The 20,302-nt window shown below is 47.1% G+C and overlaps 1 protein-coding gene across 3 annotated transcripts in view; it reads right to left on the minus strand.

Annotated features, from left to right (window-relative positions):
- Positions 1-20,302, minus strand: part of PAX5 (paired box 5) — a 192,756-nt gene that overhangs the window by 81,750 nt on the left and 90,704 nt on the right. For all 3 annotated transcript variants that reach the window (XM_003940050.4, XM_074395049.1, XM_074395050.1), the window contains one exon: positions 6,066-6,195. In XM_003940050.4, the coding sequence (XP_003940099.1) occupies positions 6,066-6,195 (130 nt within the window). The remainder of the gene's footprint in view (positions 1-6,065; positions 6,196-20,302) is intronic.

Here is a 20,302-nt window from a genome sequence, read left to right on the forward strand (position 1 = left end):
TCTCTGTCGCCTCCAGACAGGCCAACTTGCTGATACAAAGAGATGGTCCTCAGGGAAAGAGGCCAGCAAGACACAGTCTGGCCCCACTCCTTGGTTCTCTTCAGGCAAAAGGTTAGGTGGACCCAGCTGGGGGCAAGGCTGCCAGGTCCTTCGCCAAGAGAGAGGTGAGCAGAAGTGGGGAGCCTGGTGCCCTACCCGCTGTACTCTCTGGCAGGTAGGGACAGTGTCTGCCCCATCAGTAGGCCTGTGACTCAAGGACACACCTGCAGATAATTAGTTCCAATCAGGACAGGCCCAAACTGCTGACAGTACAGTAACAGGCTGGCCATGTCACCAGTTTGCAAATGGTTAGCAGTTTCGAAACTGTGGCCCTAGCTGGTAGAGCAGGTGTTTAACTTAATACGTAACGCAGCATATATCTCCTTAACTAATGAGCTCTTCCCTGAGCAGCCCAGAGTGTGAGGGCTGAGAGAGAGCAGCACAGAAGCCACCTGTCCCCTAGACCCGAGGTAGAGGGTCACCACCCAGCTGGGTACCTATAGCGCTCTGGGCTTTGCAGGGAGAGAAAAGGAGAGAGGTGGGGCCAGAAGGCTCTGATTGTCCCTTGAAGAGCTCCACACAGTCAGCACTAACACGGGTGGAGTTAGATGAATGCCATGTGGTGAAAGAGAGCCCCCACCTCAACCGCTTCTGGGGGCATTACTTCAAGGTGTTTAACAGTTTTCGGTGGGGTCGGGAACTGCACCTCCAGAGGGTGTTTTGAAAATTTGTGGGGGCTTCTGCCTGCCTGAGGGGTGTTACTGCCTTGCAGCGGGACAGTCCCAAGCAGCGAAGCATTTTCTCTCCATCCTGCACAATTCTCATGTCCTGTCAAACATGCAGGTAGGTGAGAAATCTGTTTATAAGAATTTGAATCTAGAACTGAACTTCATTTACATATAAATGTGAACTTGCCATTTCCGTGGTCTTAATATACCCTGAATTTTCTAGGAATGCAACTACTGTGTAAATGGAGCAAAGCTTGTACTTTGTTTTACTTGGAACTTAGCCAAGGGTTCCTCACCTATTTGTAAAATCATGCTTGCTGGATGAGTCAGTATCAATCCCTAGTCCACACCTGTGCGTAAGTCTATGTCTGGGGCTGTTGCAGTCACCGTGATTCTGTGCATGGGGAAAGCCCTGAACTCCCTCATTATGTCTTGCAGTTGAAACATATAGAGTATTTACAGATCAAAGTACATACTATTTAATTATACATAATTTTGCTTTCATCTCATTTACCTCATAGGGCATTGTTTTGATTTTATTTGAAATTAGATGTGAAGGCAGACCTACATTCTTCATGAACGTAATTTCAGGAGAGTAAAGGGGCACTGTGAATATTTGCTATCCCAAGGGGATGCTGGGTGGAACTGGATGGAGGGCTCGTCTGCAATGCATCCCTACCACAGCATCATCATGCGCCAAAAAGCAGAGGAAAGGGTGCCAAGCTGTCCCACTGGATCTTCACATAAAAGCCTCTGATGTGTGTGTGTGTGTGTCTGTGTCTGTGTGTGCATCTGTGTGTCCATCCTTTATATTTTTTCATACAAAGTAAACACTTGCCTTGTTTATATAAATGAAATAGATGAATGCCATGTGGTAGAACAGAGCCACAGTGCCCCCCTATAACAGCTCCTGGAGACACGCCTTCAAGGTGTTTAACAGTCTCAGTGGGGTCAGTAACTGCACCTCCAGGGGGTTTTGAAAATTTGTGGAGGCTTCTGCTTACCTGAGGGCTGTTACTTAGTATTTACTTAAAAGTACATCTTAGACACTTATTTACATCAGTACAGATAGTTCTATTTAATTCCTTTTAGTGGCTGCATAGTATTTTATTGTGTGAAAGAGACGTAATTTATTTAACCAGCTCCTATTGATAGACATTGCATTGTTTGTATTTATTTACCATTAGCAATAATTGTGCATCTACATGAATATACCTGTGAGATAAATTTCTAAAAGTGCATATAAAAGTTCTGAGTCCAGCAAGTAAACATACGCATTTAAAATTTTGGTAAATCCCATTCCAGTACATATAGCTCTAAAAAAAGTGATAGATATTGCCAAGCTTCCCTCCAAAAGAGATTGCATCAATCTATGTTCTTATAACAGTGTGCGAGAAGATATATTTCATCTCCAACACTGAACTTTAATCTTTGTTAAGATAATGTTTTTAAGTGTCTCATGATTGTTATTACAGTTTTAAAATTATGATTTGGGTGAACATGTTTTCATATACTGTTGGGCATTTGCATTTTTTCCCAATGAAAAGATGTTCAGGTTGGACAAAAATTAAAAAAAATTCGGTAGAAAAAAAATTAGGATTTTTTTTTTCTTATTCATTTTTAAAAGCTCTTTGTATATTGAGGAAATTAGCTTTTTGTCATCCATGTTCTGCACTTATTTTTTCATTTTGTTCTTTGTCTTTGTCTTTTGGATGTTCTTCCATATACATACAAAGGATTTAAATTTTAATACTTAAATTTATTTTTTTGTATTTTGTATTTGAAATATAATTTAAAAGATTTTTCCCACTCTAAAATTACAAAAATTTTCCAGACCAGGCACAGTTGCTTAATTCTGTAATCCCAGCACTTTGGGAGGTCAAGACGAGAAGATCACTTGAGCCCAAGAGTTGAAAACCAGCCTGGGCAACATAGGGAAACCTTGTCTCTACAAAAATAATAATAATAAAAAAAAATTAGCATGCCTGTGGTCCTAGTTGCTTGGAAGGCTAAAGTGGGAGGATCACTAGGCCCAGGGGGTTGAGGCTGCAGTGAGCCATGATCGCACTGTTGCATTCCAAGAGTGAGATTGAGTTTTTTTTCTGGTTTATTATGACTTCATTTTTTATATTGTGTTCAACCTGAATTTTATTTTAATATTGTGATGTAGTTACCCAACAGGCCCAACTGTCTCAACACCATAAACTGAATGATTAATCTTTTTTCTACTGATTTCAAATGCTGCATTTGTATATGCCCATGTATAATTAGACCTATTTCTGAATTCTCTATGCTGCTCCCTTTGTCTGTTCACTTCAGTTTCAGTAACAGACAGTTTTAGTTATTGTAGCTTTAACTGCTATTTTTAAATATGCTAAGACTTACTCATTTCTCTATGTTAAAATTTTTCTAGCTATCACTGAGTGTTAATTTATGTATTATTTAGCATCATTTTGATAAAGTCAAAAGAAATCTGTTGAAATTGTGATAGGAATTATTTTGAATTAATAGATTACCTAGGAGGAGTTGGCATTTTATAATATTTAGGCTTTTATCCAGGAATAAACTACATCTCTCTGTTTATTTTATTGTGACCCTTAGGGGAGTTCTGAAGTTAGGTTTATTCATATGTATTCAAGGGAGAAAGAGAGAGAGAGGAGAGAGAGAGAGAGAGAAGTTAGTTTTATTTATATATATACATATATATGTATATCTCTATAGATATATGTATAATACATATATATGTATATATCTACAAAGAGAGAGAGAGAGAATACCTAGGAATAAAGCTAACTTTAAACTCCCCTAAGCATCATAATAAAATAAATGGAGAGATGTAGTTTATTCCTGGATAAAAGATTAAATAATATAAAATGCCAACTCCTCCTAAGTAATCTATTAATTCAAAATAATTCTATCAGATGAGAGACAGAGAGAGAGAGAAAGAGAGAGAGAGAGAGCTCTCTTCTCTTTCATGTATTTATCTTTTTGAGACAGAGTCTCAATGCATCACCTAGGCTGGAATGCAGTGGCGTGATCTCAGCTCACCACAACATCCACTTCCCAGGTTCAAGTGATTCTTGTGCCTCAAGCCTCCAGAGGAGCTAGGACTACAGGCCTGTACCACCACACCCGGCTAATTTTTATATTTTTTGTAGGGACAGGGTTTTGCCATGTTGGTCAGGCTGATCTTGAACTCCTGACCTCAAGCAATCCACCTGCCTCAGTCTCCCAAAGTGCTGGAATTATAGGCATAAGCCACTGCACTGGGCTCTTTTATTATGTTTTCTAGCTAACTATTATTTATTTAATTGTTTACTTATAAGAAAGCTAATGATTATATTGATAATTAGAATACTTCTAATATTTTTTAGTCAAGCATAATTTTGACTTTGGCCTGGATATTTACATTTTTTTCTGCTCTATAATGAGATTTTAAAATGAATAAATCAAAGTATAAACAGGTCGTTGGTCAAAGGTTTACTTTAAAACCCAATCCATGCCCAGGCTTGCTGTCTGGGCCTACCCAAAAAGCCTTCTCCTGCAGACCCCAGGTCAGCTAAGCCACTGAGCTGGTGCTCAGCACCAATCTTCTAGATCAGTTCCACTCAAATTCCTTGCCAGTCTTGTACGATACATGAAGAAGCAACTGAGTGGGGTCCATAGGGACCTATCTTCAGGGAGCAGCAGCTACTGCTACTGAACCCCAATACCCATGACCACATGGGAATATAACCCAGTAGGGCCAGATTTTCCAGATTTTCAAGGGAATCCCGAAGTCCAGAGTTTTATTTTCTAAATGTTGACTTCAATTTTTAAAAAGCTCTATCTAGACCCAACTAAACATGTCTATGGGCTAGATTGGCCCTTTGGCCAGCTGATCACCACTTGACCACTTCTGTAGACAAGATTCTCAGAAAGGCAACCACAGCCCCAATTCTTACAGGATTATTTTCCACCTTAAGAGGCACATGCACACACCATAGGATGCCCCAGCTCTTGCCCCATCTCAGGTCAAAGTCACTCTTGCCACCTGGCTGGTCCTCACGTAGCGCTCAGAGCCACAAATAAGACCCCGCTGCTTCCGCCTGAGCCCCAATGCTGACCCATCAGCCCAGGTCTTGGAGCTGGGCCCTCCCTGCTTTGCTGCTTTGGCCTAAGTGATCCCGTCCACTGTTCTAACCCGAGTCTAACCCAGCTTCCCGGAAGCACCCACAGTCTACTTGCATGTCTCTGAGTCCCGTGTCACTGTCACTATTCACTGTGCCCTGCCTACCAGCCCACACAGGCCTTCTGCTACCTCAGACTGGACCCACGGCTCTGGCCCAAGTGTGGCCCGCCAGCCCCCTGTCTATTTGTGCAGTATCCGAAAGGACAGCCAAGAGCTGGCAGCTGAATCTGTCTGTATGGAGTCGGCTCCACATTATCCCAGCACAGCTGGGCCAGGGGTCTGCCCATCCCAGCCCTCGCATCCAGCCCTTCTGCAGCAGCAAGCCAGCAAGCCCCATGGTGACCTGCCACAGGGAGAGGGTTCTGAGAGGATCCTAACAGCTACACATATTGGGTGCTTATCGTGTGCCAGACAAGAGTCCAAGCACCTTCCACGTACGAACCCAATTCATTCTCACAGCAGCCCCCGGGCTAGGTGCTAGCACTAGTTCCACTGTGCAGCTTAAAGCCACAGCCCAGACGCGTACATGACTCACCCAAGACTGCACAGCTAGGAAATGGCACAATCACACTCAACAGTGTGTCTCCAGGACCCAGACGCCTCATCCCTACACAGACAGCTAAGGAGTCTGGCCCTGGGCCTTCCAGAGGGCAGCTACTTTGCATCTGCGAAGCAGCTTCCTGCCTAAGCCGCCTGCCCTTCTTGACTCAGCCTCTGCCTGGAAATCTGAGATACCAACAGTGACCTGCAAGGAATCCCATTCCTCCTTGAAGCTGGTGCTCACCAGGGCAGCCTTTCTCATGAAAGCAATAAACCCCAGGTCTCTGAACACTCAGCCCCACCACGGGGGCCCCTCTGGCAGGAGCTTTCCTGCCCTCCCAGCCCCCTCCAGCCCACAGTCCATCTAGCACTTGTTCTCCCCGGCTTCATTGGAACCATATCCAGCCATGTCTCTTCACAGCTGCAACCCCGGTCCCAGCACCCGACCTGTTCCCAGACCTCGCACCCTCATTAAAACAAAAATGGCCAATCACATTCAAACGCACCAAGAAGCCACTCTTCCCACCACACACTCCTCTGTCTCTCTCTTCTTTCCCCCCCACCCCCCACTCCCCAGGTGCCCTCACCTGTCACAATGGGGTAGGACTGTGGGCCTGGCACGCTGCTCCCGATGTCAGCAGGGGTGGGGCTGGCCAGGTTGGCCTTCATGTCATCCAGCCCACCAGCCAGCGAGGCCATGGCTGAATATTCTGTGGTCTGAAAGAAGAAACAGAGATGTCTCAGCACCAAGACTCCACAGTACCCTAGTCAAATGCCAACTCCAGGTTCTGAGCTCAGCCACCAAGCCGGGTTAATCCATGCCTGTGCCAAGGCCCACGGGGGCTCATGAATGCCCCCAGTGTTGAAAGGGCAGAGTCAGCTTGGTGGAATGAGACAGCTGTTCAGAATCAACAGTTCTTCCCAGGAGAGGAGGTAGGCAGGACTCAGTGCAACTTCACAGGAATCCAGACTTAGCTCCCTCCGGCCTGCAGGCTGACCTCACCCAGCTCCAGTGGGCCAGAGACCCCATGCTCCTCCATGCAGGGATGGAGGGTCAGCAACCAAAAGCAAGGCAGAAATAAGCGTCTTCTTACCGAGAGAATGGAAAGAATGGTTTCTGATATCTGTGCTCTTAAACCACAAAAGTAGAATCACAGAAACAAGGTTACAAGGAACCTGGGAGATCATCCGGTCCAAATCCTCATTTCACAGATGAATAAACTGAGGCTCGAGGGAGGAGGGCTTTACCCACCATCAACAGGGTAGAATACCAGTTGGGGTGGGTCACCATGAATTCCCATCCTAATCCAATATGTCAAACCAACTGAACCACCATTTGGCAAGTGTTTTTGAATTCTGGAAGCAGGTAACACCTGTATGCTGAAAACCACGGGGTGCGTACATCAGATTTAACAAGTGCACACCAACCATGTGCATCTGGCCCATGAGTCATGCTGCTTTCTTTAAGCCATTTCACAAAAATCAGAGTTTGCAATGAGTCATTTCCTTGTCATCCAAGCCATTGTCAGAATGGTCTCTAGAGAAGGCAGCAAAGGTGGCAACCTGGATCTTCCAACTGAAGAATAGACTAAATTATAAGCATGAGTGACAAGTCTCTTCCTCCCCACCTACCCCAGGGCCTGTTTTCAGGTAAAGAAAATATATGCGGCTGGGCGCAGTGGCTCACACCTCTAATCCCAGCACTTTGGGAGGCCAAAGCGGACACATCGCTTGAGCCCAGGAGTTCAAGATCACTTTGGGAAATACGGTGAAACCCTGTCTCTACAAAAAATACAAAAATTAGCCAGGTGTGGTGGCATTTACCTGTAGTCCCAGCTACTCGGGAGACTGAGGTGGGAAGATTGACTGAGCCCAGGAGATCAAGGCTGCAGTGAGCCGTGATCATGCCACCGTACTCCAGCCTGGGTGACAGAGCAAGACTCTGTCAAAAAAGAAAGAAAGAAAAAGAAGGAAGGGAGGAAGGGAGGAAGGAAGAGAGGGAGGGAGGGAAGGAGGGAATTTGCAAACACTTAAGCCAACAAATTTGTTTGTGCATGTGAAGATTTGATGCGGGGAGTTTCCTCCAGGACCCTGGCATTGCTGATGGAGGACACGCCCCTGTTGGTCCAGGGTTATGTCCTTGTCAAGCAGGGACACGGAAGCAAGCAGTCTTCTGGCAGGAGCTGTAGGCACCCTGGGTAAGATGACGAGGACTGAGCCACTGGGAGGGAAACCAAAGAAGCCACTGGGCAAGTGGCAGGCAGGAGGGGCTCAGACTCAGGCACATTCCTGAGGTCTTTCCCTTCAAATCAGAGAGTACTTCCTGGGCAGCTAAGGTGCCAACTGGGGGTGATGGTAGCAGTGAGTCCGGCAGGTGCTGCAGACCCAGGCGTTAGATGACTCATGCTGAGGACAGCTTGTCCAGAGTTCCCCAGGGCTCTTCAGCCCTCATCCATTGAAAGCTGGTTCTGAAACATGTAGAGAAGAGCACAGGCCCAAAGCAAGCCCAGGTCTTTCTAAGGGAGAAGAACAAGGCTGGGGGACAGGCTTACCAGGCATCAGGAATCACTAGAGAGCTACAGTAATTAGGACAGGGTGGTATTGGCACAGGGGGAGATAAATAGCCCAATGAAACAGAATCCAGTCAGACCCTGATCCATGCACATATGGAACTGTGATATATGAAGGAGGTGGTGTACAAATCAGCGGGAAAGGATGGACTCTTTAATAAACAGGGAGGGGGTAACTGGTTATCCATTCAGAAACTGGGGGAAAAAAAGAGATTGGATCTTTACACGAGCCATGAAAATCAATTCCAGGTGGATGAGACACCTAAATGTGGAGGGCAAAGGCATCTAATGTGGTCGGCTCTAGGACCCAGCCAAAAATCCTTGGGAACAAATCTGCCCTTCATGGAAGGAGGAGTGCCTTTTCTGGCATGGGATGCTCACACAGGGTTCCTGCTCACTGCGGGATTAGTAGAGGGACCCCGTCATCCTGCTGCCCTGTCTCAGTACCTCCTCTTCCAGGAAGTCTTTCCTGACCACCATTCCCCAGGAAGTGTGAGTCCCACGCTCATTCTGCTGGCCCTGCCAAGTGGTGCCAGGGCAATACCAACCACAGTCTTCACAACTGCATCAAACTCACACTCACTGAGCACTCACTCTGTACCAGGAGCTTCAGCTGTACTATCCCATTTAATCCTCACAGTCACCCCTTGAAGCAGGCTCTATGACATGCCCACTTTACAAATGAAACTCAGACTTCTGTGATAGAGTGGGAATGACTTGCCTAAATTCATACAGCTTCTAGGTGCCCACACCAGGATTCAAACCTGGGTCCCTCTGACTCCAAAACCTGGACAATGACCCTAATGGTTTTTATACTATGAGAACCTGATCTGTTAAAACAGTGAGATCAACTTGCTGGTCCCAACATTTTTATAAATGGAATTGAACAAAAAATACTCAAGGGTGTCCCACATAGAAAGGCTAAGTCCCGTTTTGTGAATCTTTGTTTCCCATGTCAGTGGGCATGTGTGTACGAGGTAGAGATGCAGATGTATTTCTTGCTATAGGTCACAGCCAGCAAAGTTTGGAAAATACGGTTTTCGTTCCATGCAGGAGGAGCTACTGGAAAAAGGTCGCTGCCTAGACTTCCTCTTCTGTAGAACAAGACTGGCCATGCCATTAGCCTCCTAATATTCTGAGAATGAATTGGGCATGAATTTGGAATTCCACTCACCAGACGCAAATCCTTCAGTTCACTGCTGTGTGCAAAGACAGCAGGTCAAAATGCTTCTGACAAGGGTCTTTTCCTAGATGGCATCTTCTAGAGTTTCTGGGCCCCCAGCGGTGGGTCCCAATTCCTCCCTCCTCTCTGCATTCCCAAATGCCCTAGGGAAGGCCTGAGCAGAGTGGGCATGCATTCATTCAACCTTTATTGAGCCCTGTTGTGTGCAATATGATGTGTGAAGACCAGACACACTCTTTGACTGTTACCCACAAACCCCAAGAGAAGACACATTGGCCCAGAAATTCCATCCAAGAGGGACAGAAGCACAGAGTCATTAATGTCTATGGGGTGTGAAGCGATCAGGAAAGGTTTCTTGACGCAGGCTGTATTGAACCCGGGACTGAACAATCCCTAACTGCCAAGGCTGAGAACAGCCAAAGGCAGGCTCAGGGGTAATAGGACAGGAGTGACCCAGAAACAGGGCACTGTGAGGGGGTGCAAGTTTAAAGGGGAAAGATGGAAAAGTAGAGTAGCTGGGCCTCGATTGTGAAGGGCTTGTGCAATGAACACTGGGTCAACCGATGAAGGAGTGTTCTTCCCAGGGCCGGGCAGAATCCCAGCCAAGAGTCAGCATCCCTGCGCCCCTCCCAGCCACCCTGAGGCCTGTCCCATTCCTAGACCTCAGCCTCTCCTCTCTGACATGGGCTGGGCTACGGGGTCTGCAAGGGAAAGCCTTTATTTCCCCCAAGAAAGCAGAGCCAACCTGGGTTTAAGAGAATCGCAGAAAGGGTGGCCCACAGGATCTATCCTGCCTCTTAACATATTTAATTTCCAGATGGAAGAGGTGTGTTTTGCTATTTGATTTTTGTTTTAGTCAACAAATTCAGTATCAAAGCTCATCCAGCCACTTCAAAATTTGGGTTTGGATCATCTTTTTAAGACATGAAATCTTCAACTTGTGTTATGCGTGCAATGGGAGGTCCAAAAATTCAGGCGTCCAACCAGAAAGCAAAGCAAATGTCCCTATGAGCCAGGCCCTGGGACTCAGAAATGAGTCCTCAGTTGCACTTCACCATCTGTGCCTGCCTTTCTTTCTTTCTTCTTCTTTTTTTTTTTTTTTTTTTTTTTTTTGTATTTTTAGTAGAGATGGGGTTTCACCGTGTTGGCCAGGCTGGTCTTGAACTCCTGGTCTCAAGTGACCTGCCTGCTTTGGCCTCCCAAAGTAATGGGATTATAGGTGTGAGCCACTGCATCCGGCCATCTGTGCCTCTCACCATCACCACCTTGCAGGGCTGGAGTGCAACGGCGTGATCTTGGCTCACCACAACCTCTGCCTCCTGGGTTCAAGTGATTCTCCTGCCTCAGCCTCCCGAGTACCTGAGATTACAGGCATGTACCACCACACCTGGCTAATTTTGTAGTTTTAGTAGAGATGGGGTTTCTCCATGTTGGTCAGGCTGGTCTCGAACTCCCAACCTCAGATCTCCCAAAGTGCTGGGATTACAGGTGTGAGCCACCACAGCCGGGCTCCTGTCTTCGGTGGGATTCCCTTGGCCCTTACGCTGCCCCTGCATGAGCCAGAGGAAGCTGTCAATTAGTTTTGGTGTTTAATTGTTCCCTGAGTCCTCATCACTGTTTGTCCTTTTGAGGTGTTTGTGATTTTTAAAGACAACTGCATTCTCCCTAGTCTCTTGGGCTCCCTGGACATTGCTACCGCACAGCTCCTCAGCCATTCCCGGCACTGTCCTATCTCTGCCCAGGCCCGTCTCTCCATCACTCTGTCACTTAGAAACTCTTATATTATCCACAAGACCCAGTTCACATGTCACCTCCTTGGTGAAGCCATTCCTGAGCTCCACATTCCTACAAAGAAATAATCTCTCCCTTGTCTGTGCTTCCATACTTGATGGCTTTTTGCACAGACCTCCGTTAGCACCATGTAGAGTGGCTGTTTGTCTAATTCCCTCCAGGTTGCCTTGAGAGTGTGGGACATGGAACATACCTAGTGTCCCCTAAGTTGAATGAATGAATGAATGAATGAATGAATGAAGGTCCAGTAGCATGATATGAGCTACAACACTCAAAAATTAACTAAAATGTTTGAACAAGAGCACTAAGTGATATGCTAGCATCCCCTGTCCTTCTTTCACCTCTACCCTACATCAAGTCAGGTCACCAGAAAGCAACATCCCTGTCCAACATGTCAAAGCCCCTGGGTAGTGCTTTCACCAGTCTCTGATGAAATATCAGGCATTCAACACTTTTATGAGGGAAAAAAAGTAAATAGCTGTGAAAAGAACATTAAAACCTCTGGAAATGCTGTTCATTAAAATACTCAAATTCATTGCCAATCCCTCCTACAATTCAGCACCAGTTAAGTTTTTCCCCTGTTGAGTCATTAATCTGCCTCTGACTAAAAACCAGAACAGTGGAAACCAATGCTTATCCCTTTTTGGTTTGACTGCCAGGAAACTTGGTCAAATGCAGTGTTCAGCCACCGCAATCACATCATTGCTGGTTCCTGGTACAATGATCTTCCCCTTTTCTCTACATAATTTCTGAACTTTTTCCCAGACTTAACAGGTACACATCATTGCTTATATTACAGGTCACTTCAAGTCCTTTGTGAAAATAAAGACTGGGAAAGATGAACTGACAGAAAAAGAAAGGAAGAAAGTAAGGAAAGAAGATCGGGGAGGAGAAAGAGACAAAGGGAAGAGGGAAGGCATTCCTAGTGCCTCTTTTCCTGGTAACCATGGCACTCTACTTCCATTCCTCATAGTGTTTTGAAAGCCAAGGAGTGAGGGGTGCAGAGGTGCGCACACGGTGGCAGATGTGTACGTGTGTTGGTGCACCTACATACTTGGGTACATTGCCCCTGCCCCACCCCAGCCACTGGAATCACAGGGAACAGCTATGTTCTACATGTCCTACTTCTTGGAGCCCTTGGGGTTCTTTCTTAGGATGTCATTTTAGGCTTCTTCTCCCTCTTCATCAGGGACCCCTGGTGCTGTCCTTGACCACGACCCAGGAACAGAAATGAACTGAAGTCATCAATTCACAGATTTCCCACTGAAATGCAACCAATTGGGATAAAACTTCCTCTGCCTGCTGCCAGAGAACCTTATTGTTTATTTATTTATTTATTTATTTATTGAGACAGTCTCACTTTGTTACCCAGGCTGGAGTGCAATGGTGCAATCTCAACTCACTTTAACCTCTGTCTCCTGGGTTCAAAGGATTCTCCTGCCTCAGTTGCCTGAGTAGCTGGGATCACAGGCACCCACCCCCATGCCAGCTCATTTTTGTCCTTTTAGTAGAGATGGGGTTTTGCCATGATTGGTCAGGCTGGTCTCGAACTTCTGACCTCAGGTGATCCACTTGCCTTGGCCTCCCAAAGTGCTGGGATTGCAGGCATTAGCCACTGCGCCTGGCAACCATAGACTCTTATAAGACCTCAAGGTCAAGACCACCAGCCCAAGGTGTGTGCACCATCGTCACAGACACCATGCTCCAGATAATGGAACAGCTTTCCCTATCAAATGTCAGAAGTATAATTGAAGGACAGTCAGGCTCATCTTTCCCAACACAGAAAAACTGGGGTAGAGGGATAGGGATCCTTGAGAGAGCAAGACCTTGTCTCAAAAAAAAAAAAAAAAAAGCCGGGCGCGGTGGCTCAAGCCTGTAATCCCAGCACTTTGGGAGGCCGAGGCGGGTGGATCACGAGGTCGAGAGATCGAGACCAACCTGGTCAACATGGTGAAACCCCGTCTCTACTAAAAATACAAAAAATTAGCTGGGCATGGTGGCGTGTGCCTGTAATCCCAGCTACTCAGGAGGCTGAGGCAGGAGAATTGCCTGAACCCAGGAGGCGGAGGTTGCGGTGAGCCGAGATCGCGCCATTGCACTCCAGCCTGGGTAACAAGAGCGAAACTCCGTCTCAAAAAAAAAAAAAAAAAGAAATTAACATCCTTAGTTAATTTGTTTATGAGACAAGGTCTTGCTCTCTCACCCAGGCTGGAGTGCAGTGTCACAGTCATGGCTCACCGTTGCCTCAACCTCCCAGGCCCAAGTGATCCTCCCGCCTCAGCCTCCCAAGTCGCTGGAACTACAAGCACATACTGCCATGCCCAGCTAATTATATATATTTTTTGTAGAGATGGGGTTTCACCATGTGGCTCAGGCTGGTCTTGAACTCCTAAGCTCGAGTGATCCACCCACCTCAATCTCCCAAAGTGTTGGGATTCCAAGCGTGAGCCACTGCAGCTGGCTCTTAGTTCATTTTTCTCTGCCTCATTGGTAGCCTTTGACCCAGTGGGAGAAAAAGGACTGAACTAGGAGTGATAACACAGGGTTCTTGTCCCAGCCCTGTCCCTTTCTCACTTGTGTGGCTGTAGGTGAGCTGGGCCAGTTCTATGAACCTCATTTTCACCATGAGTAAAACGAGATTTTCATTCTAGTCCCTGGCTGCCTGCCTACCTCGGCAATCATGAGAATCTGAGGGATAAGGAGAGGAACAGCACTTTGGAAACTAAGCAACATGACAGGGTCAGGAATTCTAGCAAGGGACTCAAGGAGGCACGTGCCCCAGGAGAGTGTGCACTGGGCATCATTTGGGTCCCTAGGAAATTACCTGGAAAAGGACTGCCTGGGGCTGCACCAAGTATTGTCTCATCAGCACGGGGCACCACTGCCATAGCATGGAGGAGAAAAGAAACACAGACACGTGAGAAGGAGGGCAGCACGAAGGAGGGTAGTGCATGGGGACAAGGCTGCAGGGCTGGTCACCACAGATGGCCACCTGGGGCCGGGAGGCCTTCCCGTCACCTGCTGGGCTCTTGTAGGCTCACCGCCAGGCCTCAGGTATCCCTTGGGAGCTGGGCCAGAGCCAGGCCAACCACTCCCATTCTGAAGGACCAGACACCTGTCCACCTCTACACCTACCCAGAAGGAGGACGGAAGCTGGAGTGGGCGAGGCGTGTCTCCAGGGCCTGGCTCCAGGGACCGAGACTGAGCAGGCCGAGGGGTCTGCAAGCCCCTCCCTTCACTGGCCTCTGCTTCCCCACATGTCTGAGGACTTTCACTGAAGGATCTCTGAGTCCCCGCCCACTGCGGACACTCTTTGCCGCTATCACTGGCCACGTGACAAAGTCTAAATTCTCTCTTCAACAAATGAATGGCAAGAACAAAAGATGGTGAACCTATAGGTTAAAGGAGGCTTAGAGACACATCAGTAGATCACAATGTGGACCCTGATTCACATAAACTGTAAAAGATATAATCATTTTTAAAAAATGACGTATAATGAAACAATTGGAAATGCGAGCACCAACTGGGTATTTGATGACATGAAGGGATGTGTTAACTTTATGGGTGTGATAATGGTAATGCGGTTATGCCTTTTAAAGGTCTTGTCGGCTAGGCACTGTGATATGCACCAGTAACAGCATTTTGGGAGGCTGACGCAGGAGGATCACTTGAGGCCAGGAGTTTGAGACCAGCCTGGGCAACATAACAAGACCCCTATCTCCACAAAAGAATTAAAAATTAGCTGAGCATAATGGCATGCATCTGTAGTCCCATCTACTTGGGAGAATATGGCAGGCAGATCACCTGAGCCCAGGAGATTGAGGCCACAGTGAGCCTTGATCACACCACTGCACTCCAATCTGGGCGACCTTGTCTCAAATAAATAAATAAATAAATAAATAAATAAAAGATCTTGTCTTTTAAAGATTCATTCTAGAATATTTACAGGTGGAGTGACATAATGTCTGAAGTTTACTGAAAAATAAAGTGCAGTTAACGAAATGTGGTATATCTACACAATGGAGTACTATTCAACAATGAAAAGGAGTAGAGTGCTGATACACGTTACAACATGGATGAACCTCAAAAGCATTGTGCTAGGTGACAAAGTTCAGACATAAAGGGTAGCCTGTAGAAATGTCAGAAGTGGCAAATCTACAGGCACGGCGATGAAACTATTCTAAAACCAAACTGTGGTGATAGCTGCATAAGTCCTCAAATCTGCTAAAAGCCATTGACTCACGCACCTACAATGTGTGAATTTTATGGTATAAAAATTATATTTCAATAAAGCTGTTAAGAGATAAGTGGAGTGTGTGGGGAGGGGGATGTCAATGCAACGCTGAGTGCGGCGCTGGTCCCCAACCCGGAAGCAAAGTTAGAGTGGGAGGGGATTCTACTGCCACCCCTGAAGGTGCAACTCAGATACTCCTCCATGAAGGGCCCTGGCCACACGCCCACTCTCTTCCTCCAGCTGCGGGGAGAGCGCTGAATCTGCAAGGAGGAACGGCCCACGTTCTCCAAACCTGGATACACAAAACTCCACCTGATGAAGTGTATGTTAAGAAATAGTTCTGTCTTGATTACGACGGAGCTGATGGGCTAGCAGGGGGCCTGGACCTGGGTCTGCCCTGGACTCCCATGCAACTGGGGCCAGACCCTCCCCTTGCCAGGCCTCAGTGACTCCCTCTGCCATGAGGGAGACAGGCCAGATCCATTGGAGCCCTTCTGGCTCACTAAAGTCTATGCCCACCAAGACAGGATCCTCACCTTGAGGAATGGGGTTCTCCTTGCCATGATCCCAAGCAGGGCTTAGGCTTCCCTCTGTGGGCTGGTGAAGATGTTGCCCATTTGACCCCAAGTCCCTGAAACCAGAGGCCTGACAGCCACCAGGGGAGGCAGCATGGCCGAGGAATCCCACTGGGCCCAGGGCCAGAAGGATAGACTTGAAGCCTGACATGGCCAAGTCTGTGTGCTATGTGAAACTAGGCCAGGCACCTCTCACTCCGGGCACCTTTTCTCATTTGTAAGGGGGCTATGTGACCGACCTCGCAAGGTTGTGAGAAAACCCAGCAGGTAGATGGGAAGGTCAAGCCCTGGAGGGCAGGCCCTTCGCTTTTCAGTTTTTGAGTCCCCAGTGCCAGATTCATATATAAATACCTTGAAAATGTCTACTGAAAAAACAGCAGGAGGAATCCTTGCCTCGATAGAAATAGGCAGTATCTTGGACTCAATGTCTATCAGTGTCAATATTATTATGGAGGGAAACTTGGTATAGGAGCCCTCTGTATTACTTCTTACAGCTGCATATGATTCTACAATTATCTTTTTTTTTTTTTTTTTTTTTTTTTTGAGATGGAGTCTCGCTCTCTCACCAGGCTGTAGTGTAGTGGTGTGATCTTGGCTCACTGCAACCTCCACCTCCAGGTTCAAGTGATTCTCCTGTCTCAACCTCCCGAGGAACTGGGACTACAGGTACACGCCACCATGCCCACCTAATTTTTTGTATTTTTAGTAGAGACAGGGTTTCATCATGTTGGCCAAGATGGTCTCAATCTCTTGATCTCGTGATCCACCCGCCTCGGCCTTCCAAAGTGCTGGGATTACAGGTGTGAGCCACGGTGCCCAACATCTACAATTATCTCAAAATAAAAAGTTTAACTGAATGATGCTTGCAAAAGTACTCCAAAATCTACAAAGTGCTACCATTAATATTGACTGAGGGAAGTACTACAAAGGATGTTGAAGGGCCTTTCTCTTCCAGGAAGCCCTCACTGATTTCCCCTTCTCTGTGTTCCTAAAAGAGCTGAGTGTGCTTCTCTCTGCCACAGCACTTATCATTCTGCATTATATACTTAACCGTTTAGGGACCTCATCCCCTGCTAGAGTGTGAGCTTCAGAAGGATGAGACTGTGCTTCCCTCATCTCTGTGGCAGCAGCTCCTGGCTCAATGCCCAGCTCTGAACAGATGTGACATAAATGCCTGTGGAACCAAATGAACTGGGACAGGTACCATGGCCTGGCTCTTCCAACGGTGCCAGAGGTGCTTCCCAGGGTCGTTGAGAGGATAAGTGATGTCAAGGTGCTTTTATTCATCAGAGGTTGCCATGGACAGGGGCCAAACACACTCTTTATTCATTTGTTTCTCCAGAAGTGTGCTCATGGCCTGGGTCAAAATGGTTCGCAACAGATTTGAAGGGGCTTCCAAGAAGAGATTGGTAAAGTTTCAGTGACTCACCTCCCCCTGTTCTGTTTACAGCCTGCCAGGCACCCCTCCAGCACACTCCCAGATGTGTTCCCAAGTGGTAGGTGCCAGCAGGGGAAGCCCAGGGAGGGAACCAAAGTCAGACATTGTGACTTCTGTCCAAGTGAACTTTTCAGCAATGACCAATCAGAAGACCCTTTTCTTCCCCTGTCCTCTTACAAATCTCAGGGACTAATAGAACTCAGGAGCACTGTAGGCTTATCTTTACCTGTGCTTGAAATCCACCAAATGGGTATCTCCAGTGACGGGGAACTCACTACTTTCCGAGGCAGCCACACAGCTCCAATATGAGAAAGTGCCAAATGCTGGTCTCCCAACATTGGTCCTGGTGTGCTTGCCAGAACTCCAGTTCCAACAGAGGCCCTATGGGTGCCAGTGCCCTCCCTGCCTGGATCCAGCATGGGACCCAGGGCCTCCCCTCCTCCATCAGACATGCTGTCTGATGGGGGCATATGACACTTGCTTCTGCTTTCCTGGTAGCCTAGAACCTGGCTGATTCATACTGTTCTCACAGTCAAGGCAGGGCTCACTCTACGTTCATTAGAAATGGAAACTGACTTGGTATATGATTGAAAAAAAAAAAAGGAAGCATTCATTTCCTCCTTTCCCTAACCAGTGTGCTATTTGCAAGCTCACAGGTCTTCCCAAATACGTGGACAGAAAGATTATTCTGACAGGGCTTAGATCACAAAGCTCCACTTCTAGAGAATGAGAAATGGGACCCAGTGGCCCAGAACTTGGTAGTCAAAGCCTCCTGAACAGAAGATCCCAGTAGGGTTGACTTCTGCGGGGAGTGGGTAGGGGGAATTCCCTGTCTGGGGAGCCCTTGCATCTGCTACAGCTCTGCCTGGCTGGGTCACGAGCAGCAACAGAGCCTGATGTGGACAAAGGGAGGGAAAGTTCCAGGGACAAAGCTCCATCTCCAGGTGGCCAAGTTCCACAGGCTTCTTCCAGGCAGACCATGACAGGGCCCAGCTGTCCTTCCCACTACAGGGCTGGTAACAGTCAGGGAGGCCATTACCTCCGAGGGAGTGCAGGACTCTGGGCTACAAAGGGGCCCGAATGAGCATGCAAAGGGTGAATCCCTATCCTTAAGTACCTGGGATGGGAGGAGAGGGAGCACTCCAAGATTCTCATAGTTCACATTCTTTTGGCGTAACTCCCCAGCTAGGAGGAAGACAGAAAGGCTATGCTGGGGCCATGGAGAAATGAAAAGAGAAACCCTCCCTCTGCATGGCCAGATCAACAGGGTGGCAGGGTGGGGACAGGGAGGTAGGCCCGGATGCCCCTCCCCACCACCACCACCACCTCTGGCCATGTGGGAATCTGCATGCGCGTGCGCATGCACAAACACACACACATACACACATGCATACACACACTTCTCAGGCCAAAAGCCACCTCTCTGCCCTTCCACTCCCTGCCAGAAGGAACTTCCTAGCCTATGATGCTCTGTAAAGCCATACCCAGCCAGCCTCAGGAGGAAGCACCCTCTTGGTCACCAAGGATTCCTAGGGCCAGACAGAAACCGTGCAAGGGAACTACCAAAAAAAAGAAGGCTGTGACGGCCAGGCCTCCCACGGCGAATTCAGACTCCTTGGCTTGCCATTCGGAAGACTGTAGCAGCTCTCCCGAGACCCTCACGTACCTTTGCTAAGAGGCAGAATAAGTTGCATAGACTGGATGCTTACTGTGTGCTAGGTACTGTTCTATGTATTCAAATGTATTACTAATAATTCATTTAATCCTTACAACAACCCATAGGGTAAATATTACTACCCTCCCTTTACAGAGGATGAAAATGAGACACAAGGTGCCAAGATAATGTGTCCAGTTCACCCCCCCAGCAGTGCAACTCCACAGTTCAAGCTCTGACATACCACTCTGAATGCCCTCTGCTCCTTTTACTAATCCCATCGTGTCCCAGATGAGAAAACTGAGGTTTAGAGAAGTCAAGTAAGTCGTAGAGCGGGCTCAAACTCAGCTTCTGTCTGACTCTGATGCCTGTACTCTTCACTCTGATTGTAAACTGCTCCACGATGCACTGGAGTCCTGACGGGGATCCCACCTGCTAGGCCAGGCTCATCTTCCCGTGTTTGGTGGCCTCTTCGGACAACTCACCTGACTCTGCACCTTTGACACAGCCACACTCTCCCCGTCCAGCGCCCTCTCCCTTTCTCTCCTCCAGTCCCTGTCTATCTGCCCCTTCAAATCCTGGCTGAAGAATGACCTATAGGAAAGGTTTCCAGATGGGTTTAGCCACAGATGTCCTTAACTTTATCCTTTATTCTCCTCATTTAGACAGAAAGCTTCTACAAGCTTCTATATCATCAACTCAGAGGACAGGGTGCTCCCATTCAAAGCCAACATTAGCAATTCATCTTAACATCGGTGTGAAACAATAGAGAAATAAACAGTAACATGTGGCACTGTTAGCGCCGTTAAGGAAAAACCAGGCATCTGACTGTTTGCTTAGCTCAAGCCCTCTCTGTTCTTTCCTAAAGGTGATATTCTAGCTTCTAGAAAGACCAGAAACCATAGGAAGGAGACACTAGGCTTAGGATTTAGCTATGATGTGTAAGCCCAAATTTTAGCTAATGTTAATAATCTAGACAAAACTAGCACAGTGATGGTGGTGTTTTTGCTGCTATGCCTTTTTATAAGGGTTAACTTTACTTAAGAGCCTCTGCTTTTAATTATGGAAATATATTTGCATTTTGAGGTTGCGTGTTAATTCCATGAATCTTGCATTTCATACCTAGAAACAAAGCATAATAATTATTTTTTGTGCTAATACCTATAATTGACTTAGACAAGCAAGCCATTTGCCTTGAAGCTAGACATGTAAACAAATGCATTTCTAAAGGCTTGGTCTGAGTTGGATTTTTAATAATTTCTTCACACACACACACACACACACACACACACACACACACACACATTAATTTAGACTCCTGATTTTCTTTCCTTCATCTCTTTCCCACAAATCAAACCTCATATAACATAAAACTGCTG

This window comes from Saimiri boliviensis, chromosome 2, assembly GCF_048565385.1.
Source record: "Saimiri boliviensis isolate mSaiBol1 chromosome 2, mSaiBol1.pri, whole genome shotgun sequence".
Taxonomy (NCBI): Eukaryota; Metazoa; Chordata; class Mammalia; order Primates; family Cebidae; genus Saimiri; species Saimiri boliviensis.